This window comes from Micromys minutus (assembly GCF_963924665.1).
Source record: "Micromys minutus genome assembly, chromosome: 2".
NCBI classification, from domain to species: Eukaryota; Metazoa; Chordata; class Mammalia; order Rodentia; family Muridae; genus Micromys; species Micromys minutus.
The window spans coordinates 59,322,218-59,339,987 of NC_137971.1; the positions used below are offsets into that span (position 1 = coordinate 59,322,218).

At 50.2% G+C, this 17,770-nt stretch overlaps 1 protein-coding gene across 1 annotated transcript; it reads left to right on the plus strand.

Moving 5' to 3' along the window:
• Positions 1-381: 381 nt before the first annotated feature.
• Positions 382-6,470, plus strand: LOC308416220 (sperm flagellar protein 1-like; the record flags this gene model as incomplete). The annotated part of the gene is made up of 7 exons (XM_080911130.1): positions 382-517; positions 916-1,027; positions 1,859-2,009; positions 2,401-2,587; positions 2,935-3,022; positions 3,105-3,201; positions 6,336-6,470. The coding sequence occupies 7 exons, from the start codon at positions 382-384 to the stop codon at positions 6,468-6,470; spliced, it is 906 nt and encodes a 301-aa protein (XP_080767256.1).
• Between the last annotated feature and the right edge of the window lie 11,300 nt (positions 6,471-17,770).

Consider the following 17,770-nt stretch of genomic DNA (forward strand, 5'->3'; position numbering starts at 1 on the left):
TTGGGGTGTTGGGGACAGAAGATGCCGTCCGTCATTTCCGGGTTCAAACAGAATAGTTGTTGAAACTACGACTAAACACTATTCATTAATAAAGATTCTATTTTATCAGTAGATTATAGATCACATACTAAAGAGAAGTTTGTTTTTATTACACCAGATCAAACTAGTTCACCTACCATCTCCCTTCATTTTTAACCATCCGCCTTAATTCTGCCGGGTCTCTGGACAAGCAGGAAGACCAATCCTACCTGGGATTGAGGGCGGGCCAGACGCGGTTAGGGCCCCGCCCCTTCCGGCTGGACCTCGTCTCCCAGCAACGGTCCAAACCCACAAGGTTTCTTCTCCCGTGTTTCGCTGCTGCAGACCTACCTTGCCTCTGCCATGCTCAGTGCTTCTAAGCAGAGCTCTGCAGCGTTCCTGCCAACGCCTGGCGATATTCACAACCTCTGCGCCTGGCTGGACCGGCTCCCACTCAGCCGCCCCAAGCGCCACTTGGCACGGGATTTCAGTGATGGTGGTGCGAGTGAGGGCGAGGCGCTATGGGGCGGATGATGAAGACTCAGCTGAGGGCCACCCTTGCGTCCAACCCCCTAGTCTGGGTGTGGGTGTTGGGGAAACGGAGCGGTTCTTGAGTCCAGACTCGTGCTCCTTAGGAAAGGTAGTAGCAAATATGGCCACCTGTGGCTCTTCCAGCTCCTCCTGGGCTCTCACGCTGTATTAGATCCCCAGGCCATCCTACCACTTGGTCTGTCCTGGAGTCTAGGTGCGGTGCCGAAGACTCGGGGACAATCATGGGCTCCCTAGGACAAGCTCGTGTCCTTCCCACTCCATTCCATGCATCCCATGTGGTCAGGGATTACAGCTGCAACCCTGGGTCTTAGCCTGGAAAGCCAAGCTCACCTCGCATTCCCACAGTGCTGGTGGCCGAGATTGTGAAGCACTTCCGCCCTCGGCTGGTGGACTTGCACAGCTACATCCCAGCCTGCAGTACAGACCAGAAGCTGAGCAACTGGAGCCTTCTCAACAGGCAAGGCCTGGGAGCTCAGTCCACTTACGTTGACCCAGGGATGCTCTCTCCAGCTGTAGGTCTCTTACTGCCTTACTATGGGTCCTTGCCTACAGAAAAGTGCCACAACCAGAGTTCCCAGGAGTTCCTAGGGCAGCCTACCAGGTAGCCGGTCCCCTTACAGAACAGTGGAATCAAGTACTTCACCTCCCAAAATGTCCTCAGACAAGTCTCTGCCTGTGTGTTTGGTGTGATAAGTGATATCAAGAACAATCGGAGTGGGGAAGACAGGTCCGATGAAGTTCAATCAGTGAGGGTCCCCTCAGGAAGTGCCTGAGCAGAGCAAGGTTGGAGAACTCAGGATGTGGGCACCCAGGGATGCTGAATGGGGGAAGTCAAAACCCCCAAAAGACTGACTCAGATTGGAATAGAAGCATTTCAGGGCACAGGCCTGGGTACAGTCTCATGGGCTTATGCTTGAGAGGGTAGAGATGGAAAGAAATCTCAAGGGAGATGGTCATGCCTGAGAGGGCCCAGCTGCAGGTGTCTGGTACCGATGAGCTGTATTAACAGGATTTACAAAGGGTAAACCATCAGAGAGATGAGAACGAGTACAGGGGACATGGCCTGATAGAACACCGTGTTCTGTGATCTCCTGAGACACAGCCCCAAAGGCCAGGAATGAGATAGCCATGCGCCCCTCGAGTGCAGAGCAAAAAGAGGCTCTCTGAGAAAGCTAGATGCTGCCCAGTGGCTAGAAGGCATTGTCGGGAGGACAGAACTTCAGGGAGGGCTCAACTCCCAGCCCTTGATGGTACTGCTTTAAGAGTGTACCCCCTACCTTCTTTGCAGGAAAGTCTTTCGAAAGCTACACTTGTGTATCTCAGATAATGATATCCAAAGGGTGGTATCCAACAGGCCTGGGGTTATCGAGTCTATCCTGTGTGCACTGAGGGAGAAGATGGAGGCCAGACCTGTTCATGTAGGCTCAGCTGGTACAGCCGTAAGTGCCTGCACATCAATTCAGCCTGCAAGTCTGCTGTGTCTTATACCCTTTGCACACACTCAGATAATCTGTCTGTGTGAGAATAAAACAGAGAAACGAATGTTTCTGTGGTCCAGAAAGAAATGAAGTCCACACATGAGGCTACAGCCCTCATTTAGAATCATCCCTGACTTTCCTGTTGTCTGGGATCTTCCCAGCCCCTCATCTCCTTCTTGGCCTGATCTACCTACCCTGGGGCAGTGAAAACACTTAAGAGTTGTTCCCACTACAGCCAGCCCAAGCCCTTCCCACTCTTCTCCATTTTATACACTAACTCCACCTAGAGTCCATACAGACCAGACACATTCTGCCCAACTACCCTTCACTTCCCAACTTTGGTACTTTGCAGGATCCAGGACTCTGTGGTGTGGATGCTGTCCGACCTTGTGGGGAGCTTACCTCCCACCCACCTACCACTAAGATTCAAGATCCCAATGTGGATAATTGCAGCCTGTCAGACTCCTGTGGAGAACATCACTACATTCCCGAAAGCTCGGCACATGATTCTGAGCTCTCAAACCTTCAAAAGAAGGCGGGTATGCTCAGGCACACCCTGGGCCCAGAGGGGCTAGTGGGCTTCCAAGGAAGGCATAGTACTTAGGGTCCTGGCTCTATCAATACCCAGAGAGCAACCATCCAAGGGGGAGCCTGTGAGCTATGCAGGGAAACCATTATTCAAACAGAAGCACCATTTCTGAGGTTTCTAGGGCTATGCAAAGGGCCCTGATACCAGGATAGGACCAAGTCCTTCCATAATAACTTCTGAGTCTGCTTTACCAGCTATGGACCATGTCCCCTCCCCTCATTCATATGTCCTGTCACTAGTGGGTGCCTATCAGAAGCAAGGTCCTGAGCTGATTGATGGTGTCTATTTGTCATACAGGCCTGCAGAGCCTTCCAGCCCCCTCCAGCACGAAGATCCTTCAGAATCAAAGGGATTTGGAGAAAATGGGCTGCTGTGCTTGCAGAGGGTGGACCTTTATCTCTCAAATTCTCCCTGCCCACCTCCTTATGATCCCTATCCTGGATTAAAGGTCAGTGTTTACCTTTCAGGGACTCAATTGAAGGGCTCTGGGATCACCTGGTCAGCATCCAGCAGCAGCTGGAGGATAAGGAACAAGCCCTAGCCATTCTGCAGGAGACAGTCAAGGTATGGTCCTATTGGGCATCTCTTGCTTCCTGGACATTCTGAGCTGCAAGGAAGCAGAGGGACCCACTGCCCCCGTTTCCCTCTCCTTGGCTGAGTTTCTGCAGAGCCAGCACTGACCCAGTGAGGTCTGTATGGGGAGTACAAGGCTCTGACCAGAGAGAACCAACACTCTTTAGATTCTTTAGAAATTAGGTAGTGGTTCAGCAGTGATGGCTCAGGCTTCAATCCCAGCAGAGGCAGGATTAATCTCAGGAGGCAGATTGTGAGTTCGAGGCCAGCCTGGTCTACAGAGTGAATTCCAGGACAGCCAAAGCTACACAGAGAAACCCTGTCTTGAAAATTTGAAGGAAAAAAGAAAGAAAGAAGGGAAGGAAGGAAAGAAGGAAGGAAGGAAGGAAGGAAGAAAAGAAAACTGTCTCTGGACCATTTTAGTTCCTCTCAGAAGCAGAAGAGATATGGTGGATCTCTAAGGTATTCACTGCCTGCCTCAATGGTCTGTCCACACCAGACCCAAGAGCAGCTCAGGAATACAAGATGGCAGTGTGTACTGAGGCCCATCTCAGGAACCAGGTGCTGGGCAAATACCTAGAAAGCAGATAGAGTGGGATGCTGGCTAGAGAGGTTCCTGCCCATCGCCTCCCACCCCTAGCCTGAACTGAGCCTTGTCTTTCTCTTCATCTCCAAAAACCCGAACCCTCGAAACAACCCACCTGGGGATCCTTGAGAACATTTAGATGTGCAATGCATACCTGGTTTCTGTGCACATCTGGTTCTATGGGACACATTTAGCTCTGCAGTGCACACCTGGCTCTGTGATACACAGCTTATTCTATGATGCACACATGGCTCTGCAGTGCACAGCGGGTTCTGGGGTGTGTGCCTGGTTGTGTGGGCTGATGCCTGGGACTGCACCCGCACATCTGCTTCTGTGGATGGACTCCTGGCCCTGTGAGGACACACCTAGTTCTGCAGTATCCGCCTGACTGTGTGATCCATGCCTTGCTCTCTGATGGACATTTGGTTCTGCAGGCACACCTCTGCTCTTGCACTTTTCCTTACCTCTCCCTTTATCCTGGGAACACAAAGGAGCTAAGACAATAGGGAAGAATGGAGACTCTGCGGCAAAGGGCACAGGGTCACGGTGGCCATCGGAAATTGCAGTGCCATCTCAGTTCCTGAGTATGTACCCAAATCTTGACAAGTTATCTTCTTGTGAAAACAGGAAATCGATGTGATATTACTGTGGCTTTGGACTTGCAGAGCAATAGGGAGGAAGCTGTAAGGAGAACTGAAGCCATTGCCTCCATCCGCCAGGCTCATGTGCTGACAAGGGAACTGTAGCTTTTCCCTGGAGACCCAGAGAGGAAACAGACCCACTTGCCACCCAAGGGTTGACACTCAGCTTGCCATTTAAGGATTGAATACCACTTGCAAATTGTCACACAAAGTGAGATACACACTTCAGAGAAGTTTGTTGTGATAGACAGGATGTGTCAAGCCTGTAGATGGGCCCCATGGGATGAAATCTGTCACTGGATCTAGCCATACAGCTCCCTGGCTTTTTGATTTGAGTGAAGAGTAGTGGAAAGGGTCCAGAACATGGGCTTTATGCACTGCCCATGAACGCAGCATCACACTCCACAGGTCCAGGGAGGGACCTTGTCTGCCGTTGTCTGCCATGAGGCTCCCTCCTTACCTTCATCTATACGCCTTGCTTCACACCACACAGGGATGAGACAGATCCAGTTTGTCTGCCCGAGGAGCACGGTGGGGTCTCGGTGTCTGATGGGAGAAAGTTTGGGACAAGGTCATCCTTGAAACAGGCATGGAGGGACCACAGGTGGCCCAGCTGATTGAGGGGAAATGTTTAAGCAGTTCTCTGTGTGTGTGTGTGTGTGTCTGTCTGTCTGTCTTCTCTCTCTCCCTTTCCCTCTCCCTCTGTCCTGTTTTGTGAGGATGAGTCTTGCTAGCTAGCCAGAGTAGCCTTAAGTTTCAGTGATCCCCTGTCTCTGCCTCCCTGGGACTAGGATTGTAGGTGTATGCCACCGTTCCTAGCTTTAGCAACCGCATCTTCGCATCTTCATTCCCTTATGTTTTTATTTAGTTAAGAAGTTATGTGTAGCTGGGCGCGGTGACACGTGTCCTTAATTCCAGGATCCCAGAGGTAGAGGCAGGAGGATCTCTGAGTTCAAGGCTAGCTTGGTCTACATAGAAAGTTCCAGGACAGCCAGGACAGAGTCTCAAAAAATGTTTTTTTATTTTTTATTTTGTGTACATCTGAGTATGTACAGGTACCCATGGAGACCAGATACATCAGACTCTCCCGGAGCTGGAGTTGCAGGTGTTTGTGTTTGTGAACTGCCTAATGTGGGTGGTAGAAATCAAACTCTGAGCTTCTCCAAGAGGGAACCAGTACATACACACTCTCCCCACCAACATCCTTTCTTATGTTTTTTTAAAGACAAGGCCTCTCTTCATAGCTCTGGCTATCTTTGACCTCACTATGTAGACCAGGCTGGCCTCAAACTCACTGAGTTTGTACTGGGATTAACAGCATGCGCCACCAAGCCCAACAAGAGTATGCACTCCTAGCCTTAACTGTTGACCTGACCTATCTCCCCCCCTCCCCCCCCCCACACACACTTATTCTTGAGTCATCAACTTTTGGAAGTACATGTTGAACAGACAGCACAACAGCCGAATATCTACCAGGCATCTGCTGTTTCTGCAAATGTGCCCAACTAGGTGTTTGGAGAACAGCAAAGAAGGTTCAGCCCCTCTGCAGTCCTGCCCTGCCCTGCCCTGCCCTGCCCTGCCCTGCCCTGCCCTGCCCTGCCCTGCTCCACATTTGACCTTTCCGGCTGATACAGGAAAACAGGGAACAAGAGGAGAACAACCAGCCCTCCTCAGCCTGCCAACCCTGTGAACTCCTTAGGCTCACTGACTATAGGATGTTCCCCAAAGGTCTTGGTGTCTTTCTTTCCCAGTGGCTCCCATAAAGGGCCTGTGGTCCTGTTCTGAAGCCATGAGACCTAGAACTGTACATTCATTCCTAGAGGATGGAGTTGCCCAAGGCCTAGCTGGCAGGTAGATGGGCTGCTTTAGATACTTCCAGACTTGTGTGCTTTCTGAAGATCTTGCAGATGAAGGTGATGAGGTTGGAACATCTGGTACAGCTGAAGGACCAGCGGATCTGGGAGCTGATGAGAACTGGCCCGGAGGAGCATCAGATCCGGAGGAGCCCCCATCCAGAGTCATTCAGACCTTGATCCTGAGCCCAACCAGAGCTTCTCACTGATCATGCAGCCTCAACGTGAGATGCGAGGCGTGGAGGCCAGAGGACCCTGGCCAGAGACCAGTTTGGACAGATTTGAATTTGGCTCTCCCCATCCCCCAGGATCTTGTCACCATTGTCATCATCGATTGTGAGCTCACAAAGTCCTCATGTGCAGTGTCTCACAGTCGGTCGCCTTTGAGAGTGGGTGGGGGCGTTTTTAACGCAGCCACCCTGAAGTTTGGTCCCTTGAAAGGTTTTGCAGGCCTGAGCCTGCTGGACTCTTCTACTGCACGGGGACACAGAGAGGAAAGCTGCTGGGTATGCAGGAGGAGAGGACGTCACACCCCTTCTAAGGTGGCCTGGTAACCTAGGTGGACCTGAACCCCGCACCTAGGCAAGTGATACAGCTGTTGGGTTTCAAGACCTGGATGCTGCTTCTAGCCTCTGGGACATCCTCACCCTTCTAGACACTAACCACATCAGCAGGCAGAGGTTGGGGTGGGGGCATGCCTGGCTGCGACATAGCTACCTTGCTTCTATATGCAGATGGGACTTAGATGGGGGCCTCCTCTGCTTCTTCATAGCCACCGCTCTCCTGGAGCCAACCTTCTCCGGGCCTCCAGGCCATGGCTGGCTCCTGAAGGCTCTCAGGAAGTAGGAGCAGAAGCTTCGTCCTGAGCTCATGGTTTTAGGGCTGGCCCCCAGAGATGTAGGCACAGTTTCCTCATGAGTCAGGAGCATGTCACTAGCCGCAGATCCTACCACCCAATCTACTCTGAGTCACTTTTCAGAGCTCTAGTCAGCAGGGCAGTGTCCCAGTGTCTGGCTCTGTCAGCACTGGTCCCTGTGGTCAGCTGACTGGGAGAACTTTGTTCCAAGCTGAAGCAGGGGACCTCCAGGAGAGTAACCCCATTGTCTTCCATTAGTCCTAGCCAAAGTATGCTGAAGAGGAGGACACCTCTGCTTCATGGGGCATAACTAGGTTCCTAGTATCTGAGACAGAAACCTTCCCTAAATTGCTGTAGAAGCTCCCAGATGGAGTTGCCACAGTAGATGTAAAGCCAGGCTGGCACCTCGGGGAGGCAGGAGAAGGGCCAAGGGGCTCAGCCCTCATAGACCCAGACAGCTCTAGACCTGGCCAGCCCTCCAAGTCACCTCATGCAGTGACAGTTCGGGCCAGCTTTCTGGGCCAGGTGCATACACATGTTTGCATGAACAGACATGCATGCATCACACAAAAACACATGTGGAGTCAGCTTGTTTGATGGGCAGGAAGACCATGGCTGGCAGTCTGATGTCTGGTGTTTCGGACTTCTGTGTGGATGTATATGTGACAGTGTGAAACTGTGTATGACTATGAGTAACACTGTGTGACTGTGTACCAGTGCTGTGACAGTGTGTGGTTGTATAGACAGAGTGTGTTGTATATACATTGGGAGCGTGTGTGGCTGTGTACTGACTATGTGATGCTTTGTGGCTGTGACCGTATATGTGACACTATGTCTGAACAGTGTGGTAGCCAGTACTGGTGCCATCATGGTAGCCTCAAGATGAATGGCAAAGATGCAGTCCAGGGGGCTGACAGGCTGTGGCTTCTGGACTGGCTGCTCCTCCCTAGTTCAATACCGCCTCCTGGGCTTTGTGGACTGGGTCTGGGCCAGCTCGTTCTGGGCTTCGGGCAGAAAGAATGTAGCTGGAAAGAGAAAACAAGACTTCGGAGTGATCGTGCCACTCCCTCAGGGCAGAACCTACTCAATACTGGAGCATGTGTTGTGGCTCAGGTAACGGATGTTTCATAGGCAAGACCTGGCTTGTCCACCCAAAGCCACACTCCAGGAAGCAGGTGAGGCAGAGGCTTGACTTGAGCTTTAGTTCCCCAGGCATGAGGAACTAGAATACCCACTCTGAGGTGACCTGAAAAGAAGTCAGGACCACAGTGGTGGCTTAGTGGTGCCAACCCCACAAGATGCTGAATCCTGGGTACTGTGCCTGGGGCTTCCAGGATATGCTGGCAGTTGTCTGCTTCTCCCTACTGAAAACTCAGTTCTGGTGGCTTCCTGTGCCCCCAGCTCCGGGCTTCCTCTTTCTCATCCCAGACTATGGTGTCATTTGACCTCATCCTAGCCAATGTCCTCTCAGGAGCACCACCCTTGCTGTCTGTATGTCTAGAGTTTCTACTTGAGACTGTCTTAGTTTCATTTCTAGTTACTGTGATAAAATACCGTGACAAAGGGCTGGTCTCAGCTCAGAGTCCAGGTTCCAGTCCATCACAGCGGAGAAGTCAGAGCTGGTCCTGTTGTGCCTGTCATCAGAAACAGAAAAGAATGTATGCCTGATTATGTTCAGCTTGATGCCTTTTTAACACACTCCAGGACCCAAACCCAGGGAATGGTCCCACCCACAGTGGGCAAGTCTCTGGGCCACAGTTAACATAATCAACATAATCCCCACAGACAGGCCTTCATTGAGACTCTCTCTCAAGTAATTCTAGATTGAAGTTGACAAAATTAACAATTATGAACTGTAATTTACGAGGTGTGGTGGCTGGAGCCACTCACAGCTGCTTGCCTCCGAGACAATCCTCTTGTGTTTGTCCCAGCTAGGAGCACCTGGTAAACTGATGGAGGGGGAAGGGAGAAAGGAAGAGGTGGGGATTAGGGTGCCGCCTGGTGGAAGTTTGCGGGACTACAGGAGTGGCCTCACAAACCTAATTTAATCTCAGCATTCAGGAGGCAAGTGGATTCCTAGTCTACAGAAAAAATTCCAGATTTAAAAAAAAAAAAAACAAAAAAAAAACAAAAAAACCCTTGAGGGGGATGGAGAGATGGCTCAGCGGTTAAGAGCACTGACTGCTCTTCCAGAGGTCCTGAGTTCAAGTCCCAGCAACCACATGGTGACTCACAACCATATGTAAGGGGATCCAATGCCCTCTTCTGGTGTCTCTGAAAACAGATACAGTGCACTCATATACATAAATAGTTCTTTAAAACAAAAACAGCTGAGGACAAATGAAGTATGGGAGCCCCAGCCACCCTCACCCAACATTTTACCGGTATCTTTGGAGAGTAAATTCATTCTCTAGGTTTCATGATCCAATTGATTTTCTCTATCTTGGTCTTGGGGGTTCTTCCCTCGTGGAGGTAACATCTTCCCCTGGAATTTGTTTTGAGACAGGGTCTCTGTGTAGCTCTGGCTGTTCTAGAACTTACATAGACCAAGCTGGCCTCAAATTCAGAGATTCACTTGCTTCTGCCTCCCACGTGCTTAGACTAAGGGTGTGCAGCCTGACCCTGGGCTTGTTTGGAGCTTAAGGGTCATTATAGGAATGTCCTGTTAGACCAAAATAGAAAAGTTCTTGAAGGACAGCTGAGGAAGCACCTCCCACCCCTGGGGCAGAGACACCTTATCTCAAAAGGAAGTAAAGGTGGTAGGGGGAGGGTTCACTTGCAGCACATCCAGGAAGTGAAGACTGACCTGCCGCTGTGCTGTGGCTGGGTTTTACCCTTGCTCTCTGTGGCTGCCTGTGGAAATACCCAGTTCAGCCCCAGTTCAGAAAAACTAGAGACTTTCTGGTGAGGTAAAAAGTGTTGTTTTATGAACACATAAGGAGAGAAGGAAGATGGAGGTGGAGTAAGGTGTGGGGGAAAGGGATGTCTGCGGGTCTGTGCTGTGGCATCCTTTCCCCCTCAGGGACCAGCCACACTAGTATAGAATAGTTTATTCAGGGAATGGGGAGGGGAGCTGAGAAGGTAGTAGAGACAGAGAAAGCTTGAGAGAGAAAGAGAGAAGAGTAGAGGCTGGTCCTGAGCACATAGAGAGAGAGGGGAGGGGAGTGGGGAGCAAGACCAGGAGAAGAAGAAGAAAGCAAGAGAGAGGAGTAGGCAAGCAGCCCCTTTTATAGTGAGTCAGGCACACCTGACTGTTGCCAGGTAACTGTGGGGCGGAGCCTAGACAAAATGCCAACACAAAAAGCCAGCTAGTGTCTCTTGCTATTTGGTTGGAAATCTCTCCCATGAATTTAAGGCAGGACCATGAAAAGTTGGCAGAGCCACAGGACCAGGTTTTGCTGTATTTGCTTTAAAAAACAAATAGTTATTCCTGGTATAAAATAGGAAAAAGACAAGGACAAATTAAGAGACTGTGAGAAAGGATTCACTACTGATGTGTGGTACACACTCGTAATCCTAGTACCTAAAATCCTTTCTCCTCCTTCCCTCCTCCTCCTCCTCCTCCTTCTTCTAAATATGGTCTCATGTAAACCACGCTTCTCTTGAACTCATAGAGATCCACCCACCTCTGTCTCTGAGTGCTAGAATTAAAGACAATACCAAGCTGTTTATTTTTTAATAATAATTTGATATCCATTTTTATTTATTTATTTTATGTGAGCACACTGTAGCTGTTTTCAGACACACCAGAAGAGGGCATCAGATCCCATTACAGATGGTTGTGAGCCACCATGTGGTTGCTGGGACTTGAACTCAGGACCTCTGGAAGAGCAGTCAGTGCTCTTAACCACTGAGCCACCTCTCCAGCACCAGGGTCTTGTTATATGACTCAGACTGGCCTCAAACTTGAAGCAATCCTAGTCACATGGCCTCCAGCTCCTAGCAATCCTCCTGCTTCAGCCACTCAGGAGGTGAGATTGCAGTCATGAGCCGCCATGTCTGTCTTAGACATCTGTGGGGGCTGTAGGGAGAACACATCTCTGTGTCACTAACTCACTCCATTGTTCCCTCCTGGCCAGGCCATCTCTTTAGCAGCTCCCTCCTGCCTCTCACTCCTGCAGTTACACTGCATTCTAGGGGAAGTGGCATGCACCAACATCTTTACAGAAAGAATGGGATGACTCTTGCAGGACTTCTCACACTCCCTGAAGAGAACGGATTTCATGCCAGCAGGGTTGCACGGGAGCAGAGTGAGCACCCAGGGACCGACCGGTTCCTGAAGTGACGACACATATGCAGAACGGATCCCAGGGAACCGGCCAATCAGACACTGGCCTGACCAGGACCAGTGCTCCATCAGCTATTCAGCTTAGCCCCTCTTTTCCGTAACATCTTAAACGTTTCCACTTGCTCCCTGAATATGGACTTGGATCACTGAACCCCATCATTTCGTCCACATAATGTGTCCACTCTGCTGAAATACCATTTCCCTACCTTTCAGCACTACTGGTCTCTTTGATTGGCATGTTGGGGGAGTGGCTGAGTCTGTTCCCAGGTGTTTTGCCCTAAAACTCTTAACACTCAAGGACACACATGGTTGTAAAAGAAATGCTGTGAGACACTTCTGTCCCGGCTCAGTGTCGGCAGAGATCTGGGAGTCCAGCTGAGCAGTTTTTTTATTTGCAAATGAGAAACACAGCCCTCCTAAGTCTACCAGGGTTATACCAGCAGGGGTTGGTTTAAACTGATGGGTTGAAGGCAGTTAACCCTTCTGCTGCTGACTACTCAGCAAGGATCAGCTACTCTCAGACTTGGGCTGACCCCACGTGGCCAGTCTGGGCATCTCTCTCCCTTCCATGAAGGTGTGCATGCCGAGGAAAGGTCACTTTTCTTCACTCCACATTCCTACCCTTTCTCTTGTTATTGTTGTTTGGGTTTTTTCTTTTCTTTATTATTGTTGTTGTTGTTGTTTGGGGTTCTGTTTTGTTTTGCTTTTCAAGATGGGGTTTTCTCCTGGAACTCTCTTTGTAGACCAAGCTGGCCTCGAACTCACCTCCTGAGTGCTAGGATTAAAGGTGTGTGCCACCACCACCCAGCTCCTCATCTCCCTTTAAGAATCCTTCCCTTGTCTAGAAAGGACTTGAGGGGCTTGTGATGGTGTTCACATCAAGCTTGCAAAGTCCCCTGGAGAGGGCACGTGGAACGTGGAGCTCTTCCAATGAGGACGAAGATACAGACAACACAGGGTCAGTGTCTGCTGGGCTTGTTCACGAGGTGTGTCCGGTGCTTCATGATACCAGAGAAGCCATTTCCAATGAGCCAAGCAAGTAAACCAGTGATCTCCTCACTCAACCCTAGACAAGTGTAAGAGGCCTCCCAGCACCCTGGAGTGCTCATGTACCTGTGTGTCCTGTCTTCCCCATCCACTCCATGGAGGAAAATAATGAGCAAAGAAGAGGTTGGGATGCAGGTCCGGGATGTGTATGAGACTTCAGAGTGAGTTCTGACTGAAGATGGGAAACCTTGAAAGGGTGGGGCTCGCTGGGGGTGTGGTCAGCAGACTGTGGACTCTCAGCTGAGAGAGGTTTGGCACAACAATGCTCTTTAATCACTGGGTATGTGGTTCTGCATGGGTTAACTGTCCTGCAACAATAGAAACAGGCTTTAGAGAAAACTGCACAAAAGTTGTGTAAACGAACAGCCATTGCTGAAACAACCTGTTACCACAAAATTTTCTGTGGAACTCAATTGAGGAGCTGGAGAGGTGGCTGAGCAGTTAGTGCTTACAGAGGACTAGAATTTGATTTATATGACACATAACTGCCTATCACTCCAGGAGACCTGACACACACACACTTCTGGACGCTTCAAGTACATAATTATAAATACTTTTAAAACTCACTCAGATACCGCCGGGTGTGGTATCACATTAAACAAAAACATCACTTAGAGCCTGAAATTTTCATTTAAACTGCTTTTGAACTGCTTTTGGTCAAGCTGGAGACTGTGCCAACAGACCTAACAGACAGACAGGACATCAGAGGTGGACACTAGGGATAAACAGGAGCTTGTGGACAGCTTGTTTGAAGTGAGAGAGGCCTGAGTCTGTCCTGGGAGGACCACCATCAGAGTTCTCTCTGGGGAATTCTGATGCTCAAAGCGTCTGGGGCTGTTCCTAATGCACCTTTACATCAGTGCTGTTGCTTCAAATGTCTGGGCTACACCTCTCCATAGTAAGTGCCAAGCAATTGAGCACAGGACCCAGCAGGACCCAGCAGGGCTCCTCCGTGGTGGGCATCCATGAAAGAGGTTAAGGACATGGTTTAATCAGTCAAGTGCTTGCCACACAAGCACAGGGACCTGAATCTGGATCCCAGAACTTACATAAAAGCCCAATGTAGTGTGGTACATGCCTGTAATCTCAGCTCTTGCAGGCAGGGGTGGAGGGATGACAAAGATTTTCTGTGGCTTGGTGGCCAGCCAATCTAGCCTAATGGGCGAGCCCCAGGCTAGTGAGGAATCCCTTCTCAATGAAATAAAATAAGGTGGAAAACAGTGGAGAAAGACTGTCAGAAGATAGCCTCTGGCCTCTACACACACACACACACACACACACACACACACACACACACACACACTGGAGTCGTGGAGGGTAGCGAAAAGGTGTCCTAAACACAGTTTGGATAAACAACAACTAGTTGAAAACAATTCCCTCCTTCTGTACAATTCGGACTCTATGAAAACTCACTGTTTTACAGTTAGAAAAAGTAGAAAAAGATACTCCTAACCCTTCCTAGGTTGCTCACTCATTTGTGTTTCTGAAATTCATTTTCGCAAACTGAAAAGGACACACACACTTATAAAAGACACAAGAGCCCCGAAGGATCTGCAGCTGTGACCAAATGAGGATGAAGACCTCCCATGGTCAGTGGTTGGCCTCAGTGTCACCTCACCCAACCAGGAAAACCGGGGACAGGTAGGTGGAAGGACGGCATGGTGCGTGGCAATCTCGGGGGCGTTTGTTGACCCCCCTACTAAGCAACTTCACTTTGTGCCTTGAACTGGGTAAATGCAAGGAGGGTTGGTGGGGTGACAACAGCTAAATAGTCTGTGGGTGCTGGTCTGCACATAGCACCTTATCCTCTGGACACCACCAAAAACACCAGCCTCAGCAATATATGAGAATGAGCCACCCAGGCCCTTGGCAGCATGTTCCATCTGTGCCTACCTGGAGTGCCAAAGCTGGTCAGGGACAACTAGACCCCCTCCCATGACCCCAGCCTCACCAACTCTGCTTTAAACCTGTGAGACCTTCCTTCCATTGCCTCAGTGTACAGCCAACCTTGGGGACCTGCCCCAGGCAGCCCTTACCTCAGCCTCAGTACATCATGGGCTTGTCCTTCCTATATGGTTCCACCATGCCTCCCAGACTCAGCTTTGGAGGGCTGAGGGGCAGTGAGACCCTGGAATGTCCTTCACCCCCCGCCACTCCCACCCAGCCTTAAGCCACCCACATCTGGTTTTCTTGTCACTTCCCTGACCCCCAGATTTAAGCCTGAGTCCCCATTCACTCACAGGCATGTACAGTCTCCCACCAGACAAGATCACATGTGTGCATGCAGACAGCTCTACATGCCCACTGGTCGTTCTGACCCACTGAACAGTGTGTGAGCCTGGAGCTGGTGTCAACCTGGACCCGACCTGCAGATAGAGACCTTGTCTACTGAGGCCTATGGTTGTCCTTTATTGTTCAAGGACAGCATCCCTGAGTCCGACAATAGAGGGACCATTCCTAGATTGTTCCAGATTCAGGAGGCACTCAGCCTTGCCAACCATACCAGGGTAGGAGTCCCACTAACAGCATGGTGTGGGAACTCTCTGGAGAAATGACACCTCTCAGCCCAGCCAGATCAAGCCAGATGGCTTCTCCCTTGGCCAAGGTCTTTCTTCTGAGGTGTTCTGGAAACTGGAGCCAAGAGACATGGGTACTAACTGTATTCTTAACTGTTCTTCAATTTCTTCTCAGCAAATGCAGAAGGGGCCAGGATTTGGGTCTCTAGGTCCAGGCAATGCAGAGGGAACCAGGCCTGAGTCAAGAACCCAAAGATCAAGCCTGCCTAGATTTTCTCCCTGTCCAGCTTGTCAAGGAGACAAGGGCAGACCTTGGTAGGGTCTAAAGTAGTGACTCCTCACCCTGGGAGAGCTTAGCTAATTCCCAAGATACTCCCAGGTTCTAGGAATCAGACATGACCACGCTGAGCTAGAGTCCTGGGTCTAGATATGTTTTGAGTTTGGTGTCCAGATACATGTGGACAGAAGTAAACTAAGCATGCAGGCTGACATGTACGCATGAGTGTATATCTGTGACGTGTGCACTTGTGAGGAGCTTGTGTGTGTGTGTGTTTTCCTGGGTACAGGTACGCTATGTGTTTTTGTGAGTTTGTGTCCTTGACCCCCAGCTCAGGTGCAGCCTCCGGACTTCTGACCAGGTGCAGCAGGCTCCCCTGGGGTGGGCAGTCACAGTTCTTCTAGGGTTAAACTTGAGGAACTGTTTGCTCAGTGGCCTTGGAGGGCCAGCGGGAGTTCCCACGGCCTGTTGTCAGCGAAAGAAACATCAAGAAGCCCGAGATTATCTCTCGGGAGGGAGTGACAAGCTCAGCCTTGAAATGAAGACCTGGAGTGGGGCGGGGAGGGGAGAGAGCCGTCAGGGCCAGGAGCAGCCTGAGCCTCACTGGCCAGAAACCCTCCCAAACTCTGGGGGCTTTCCTGCCTTTCCCAGCTGACAATGAAGACCGGAACCTGGCTCCTGACCTTAAGTCCACATTCTCCCTGTAAACTCTATTAAGCCCACAAAATGTAGCTGGTGAAAATTCAGACACCCAGCTGAATTCAAATTTCAGATGAGTGCATATTTGGGGGTTTAGTATCCTAATAATGGGAATTATTTCTGTTAAGAAATTTTCCATATTACTTTCCAGGTTCTGGCCTAGGCCATGATGACATGGCTAAAGGCACCAAGAAGGTCAGGGTTGTAAGTAAATACAGAACTGCTGGGGCTAAGAGGGCTCAGTCAAGAGCAAGCAAGCATTACTGCTCTTTCAGAGGACCCAGCTTGGTTCTTAGCAGCCCTATGGTGGTTCACAACCATCTCTAACTCCAGTTCTAGAAGATCCAATTCCCTCTTCTAACCTCCAAGGGCACCCGGAGGATACATGGCGCACATACATACATACATACATACATACATACATACATACATATATACATACATACATATATACATGCAGGAGAAACATTCATTCACAGAAAATTAGAGCATTGGCTTTTTTTTTAAATGTGGGACCAGTTATGGTGTCTTCCTCCAGAAAATGGTGGGTTAAAAGCAGCCAACATACCAAGCACTCTTGCTCCTTCTGTGGCAAAACCAAGATGAAAAGACGGGCCGCTGACGCCTGGCACTGTGGTTCCCGAATGGAAACACTACAAGGTGAGGCTTGGCTCTGCAATGCCACTTCTGTGGTCACAGTCCCATCTATGGTCAGAAGACTGAAGGACTGGGAAGACGAGGAGAAGCGCTACCATTTGACATGTCCCCTAGCCTGCAATAAATGGGTCAATTTATGTAATTAAAAAAGAAAACACTTGTCCACGTTTCCTTAGATTCAAATCTGACCACACTCTCAAGTGTGCCCCGTGCACACACAGAAGCACCTGTAGGCACATGAATGTAGGATAGAAGATATTGGGTGTCTTTCTCTATTACTCTGCCTTGTTCCCTTGAGATGAGCTCTCACGGAACCTGAAATTAGATAGGTTTCTGTTAGGCTGGCTGGCCAGCCAGAGAATTCTCAAGATCTGCCCATCTCTGCCATCCATGTTGGAGTGCAGGACATTCTGGAACAAGAGCACAACCTTATACTGTGGCCAGTGCATGCGTGGAGGTCCCTACTGAGGTACAGTGGCAGGCTCTTTCCTTGGGAACGTCAAATAGGAAGTCCAACAAGAATGGACTGCCTTGGAGACTGAAGCCTAGTTCTACGTGAAGACAGCTGCAGCTCCCCTCTACTCTCCCCGCCCCCAACCAAGCTCTGAAGGGCACAGAGAGGAAGGAGTGACTGAGCTGGCTTGAAGGACACGGCTTATCATTGGAGTTCCGTGCCAAGCACGTCCTCCCGAGCCACAAGGATACTTTCTGTCTCCTAAGCAGAGGGAGGCAACCTCACGGGTGCTAGCACGGGAGCTACTACTGGGGGATGATACACGGTGCCCCTGGCAGCAGGATCAGCTGATATGAACACTGAGGTCTTCCTGGGGCTGATGTCTGGCTGTAGGTGTTCATTGTTAGGGATGGGAAGAGATCCCTACACCGTCTACAGCATCCCCTTCTGCCTTCAGGTCCTTTCTCCCTTTGTGCCCTTTATCCCTGCCACTGTGTATCTTAGGCTGGTGCCCATGGGAAAGTGGGAGATGGGCTCAACATGCAGTAGGACTGCCCCAGGGGGTCCTGGCATCATGTTCATAGGTTTAGGGTTCATTCAAGGAACTGGAATGCCATGGAGGAACTTTGCAAAAGGGTAGCAGTGGGTGTACCTGTTGGATAGCCAGCTCTTGAAAGGGACTAGGA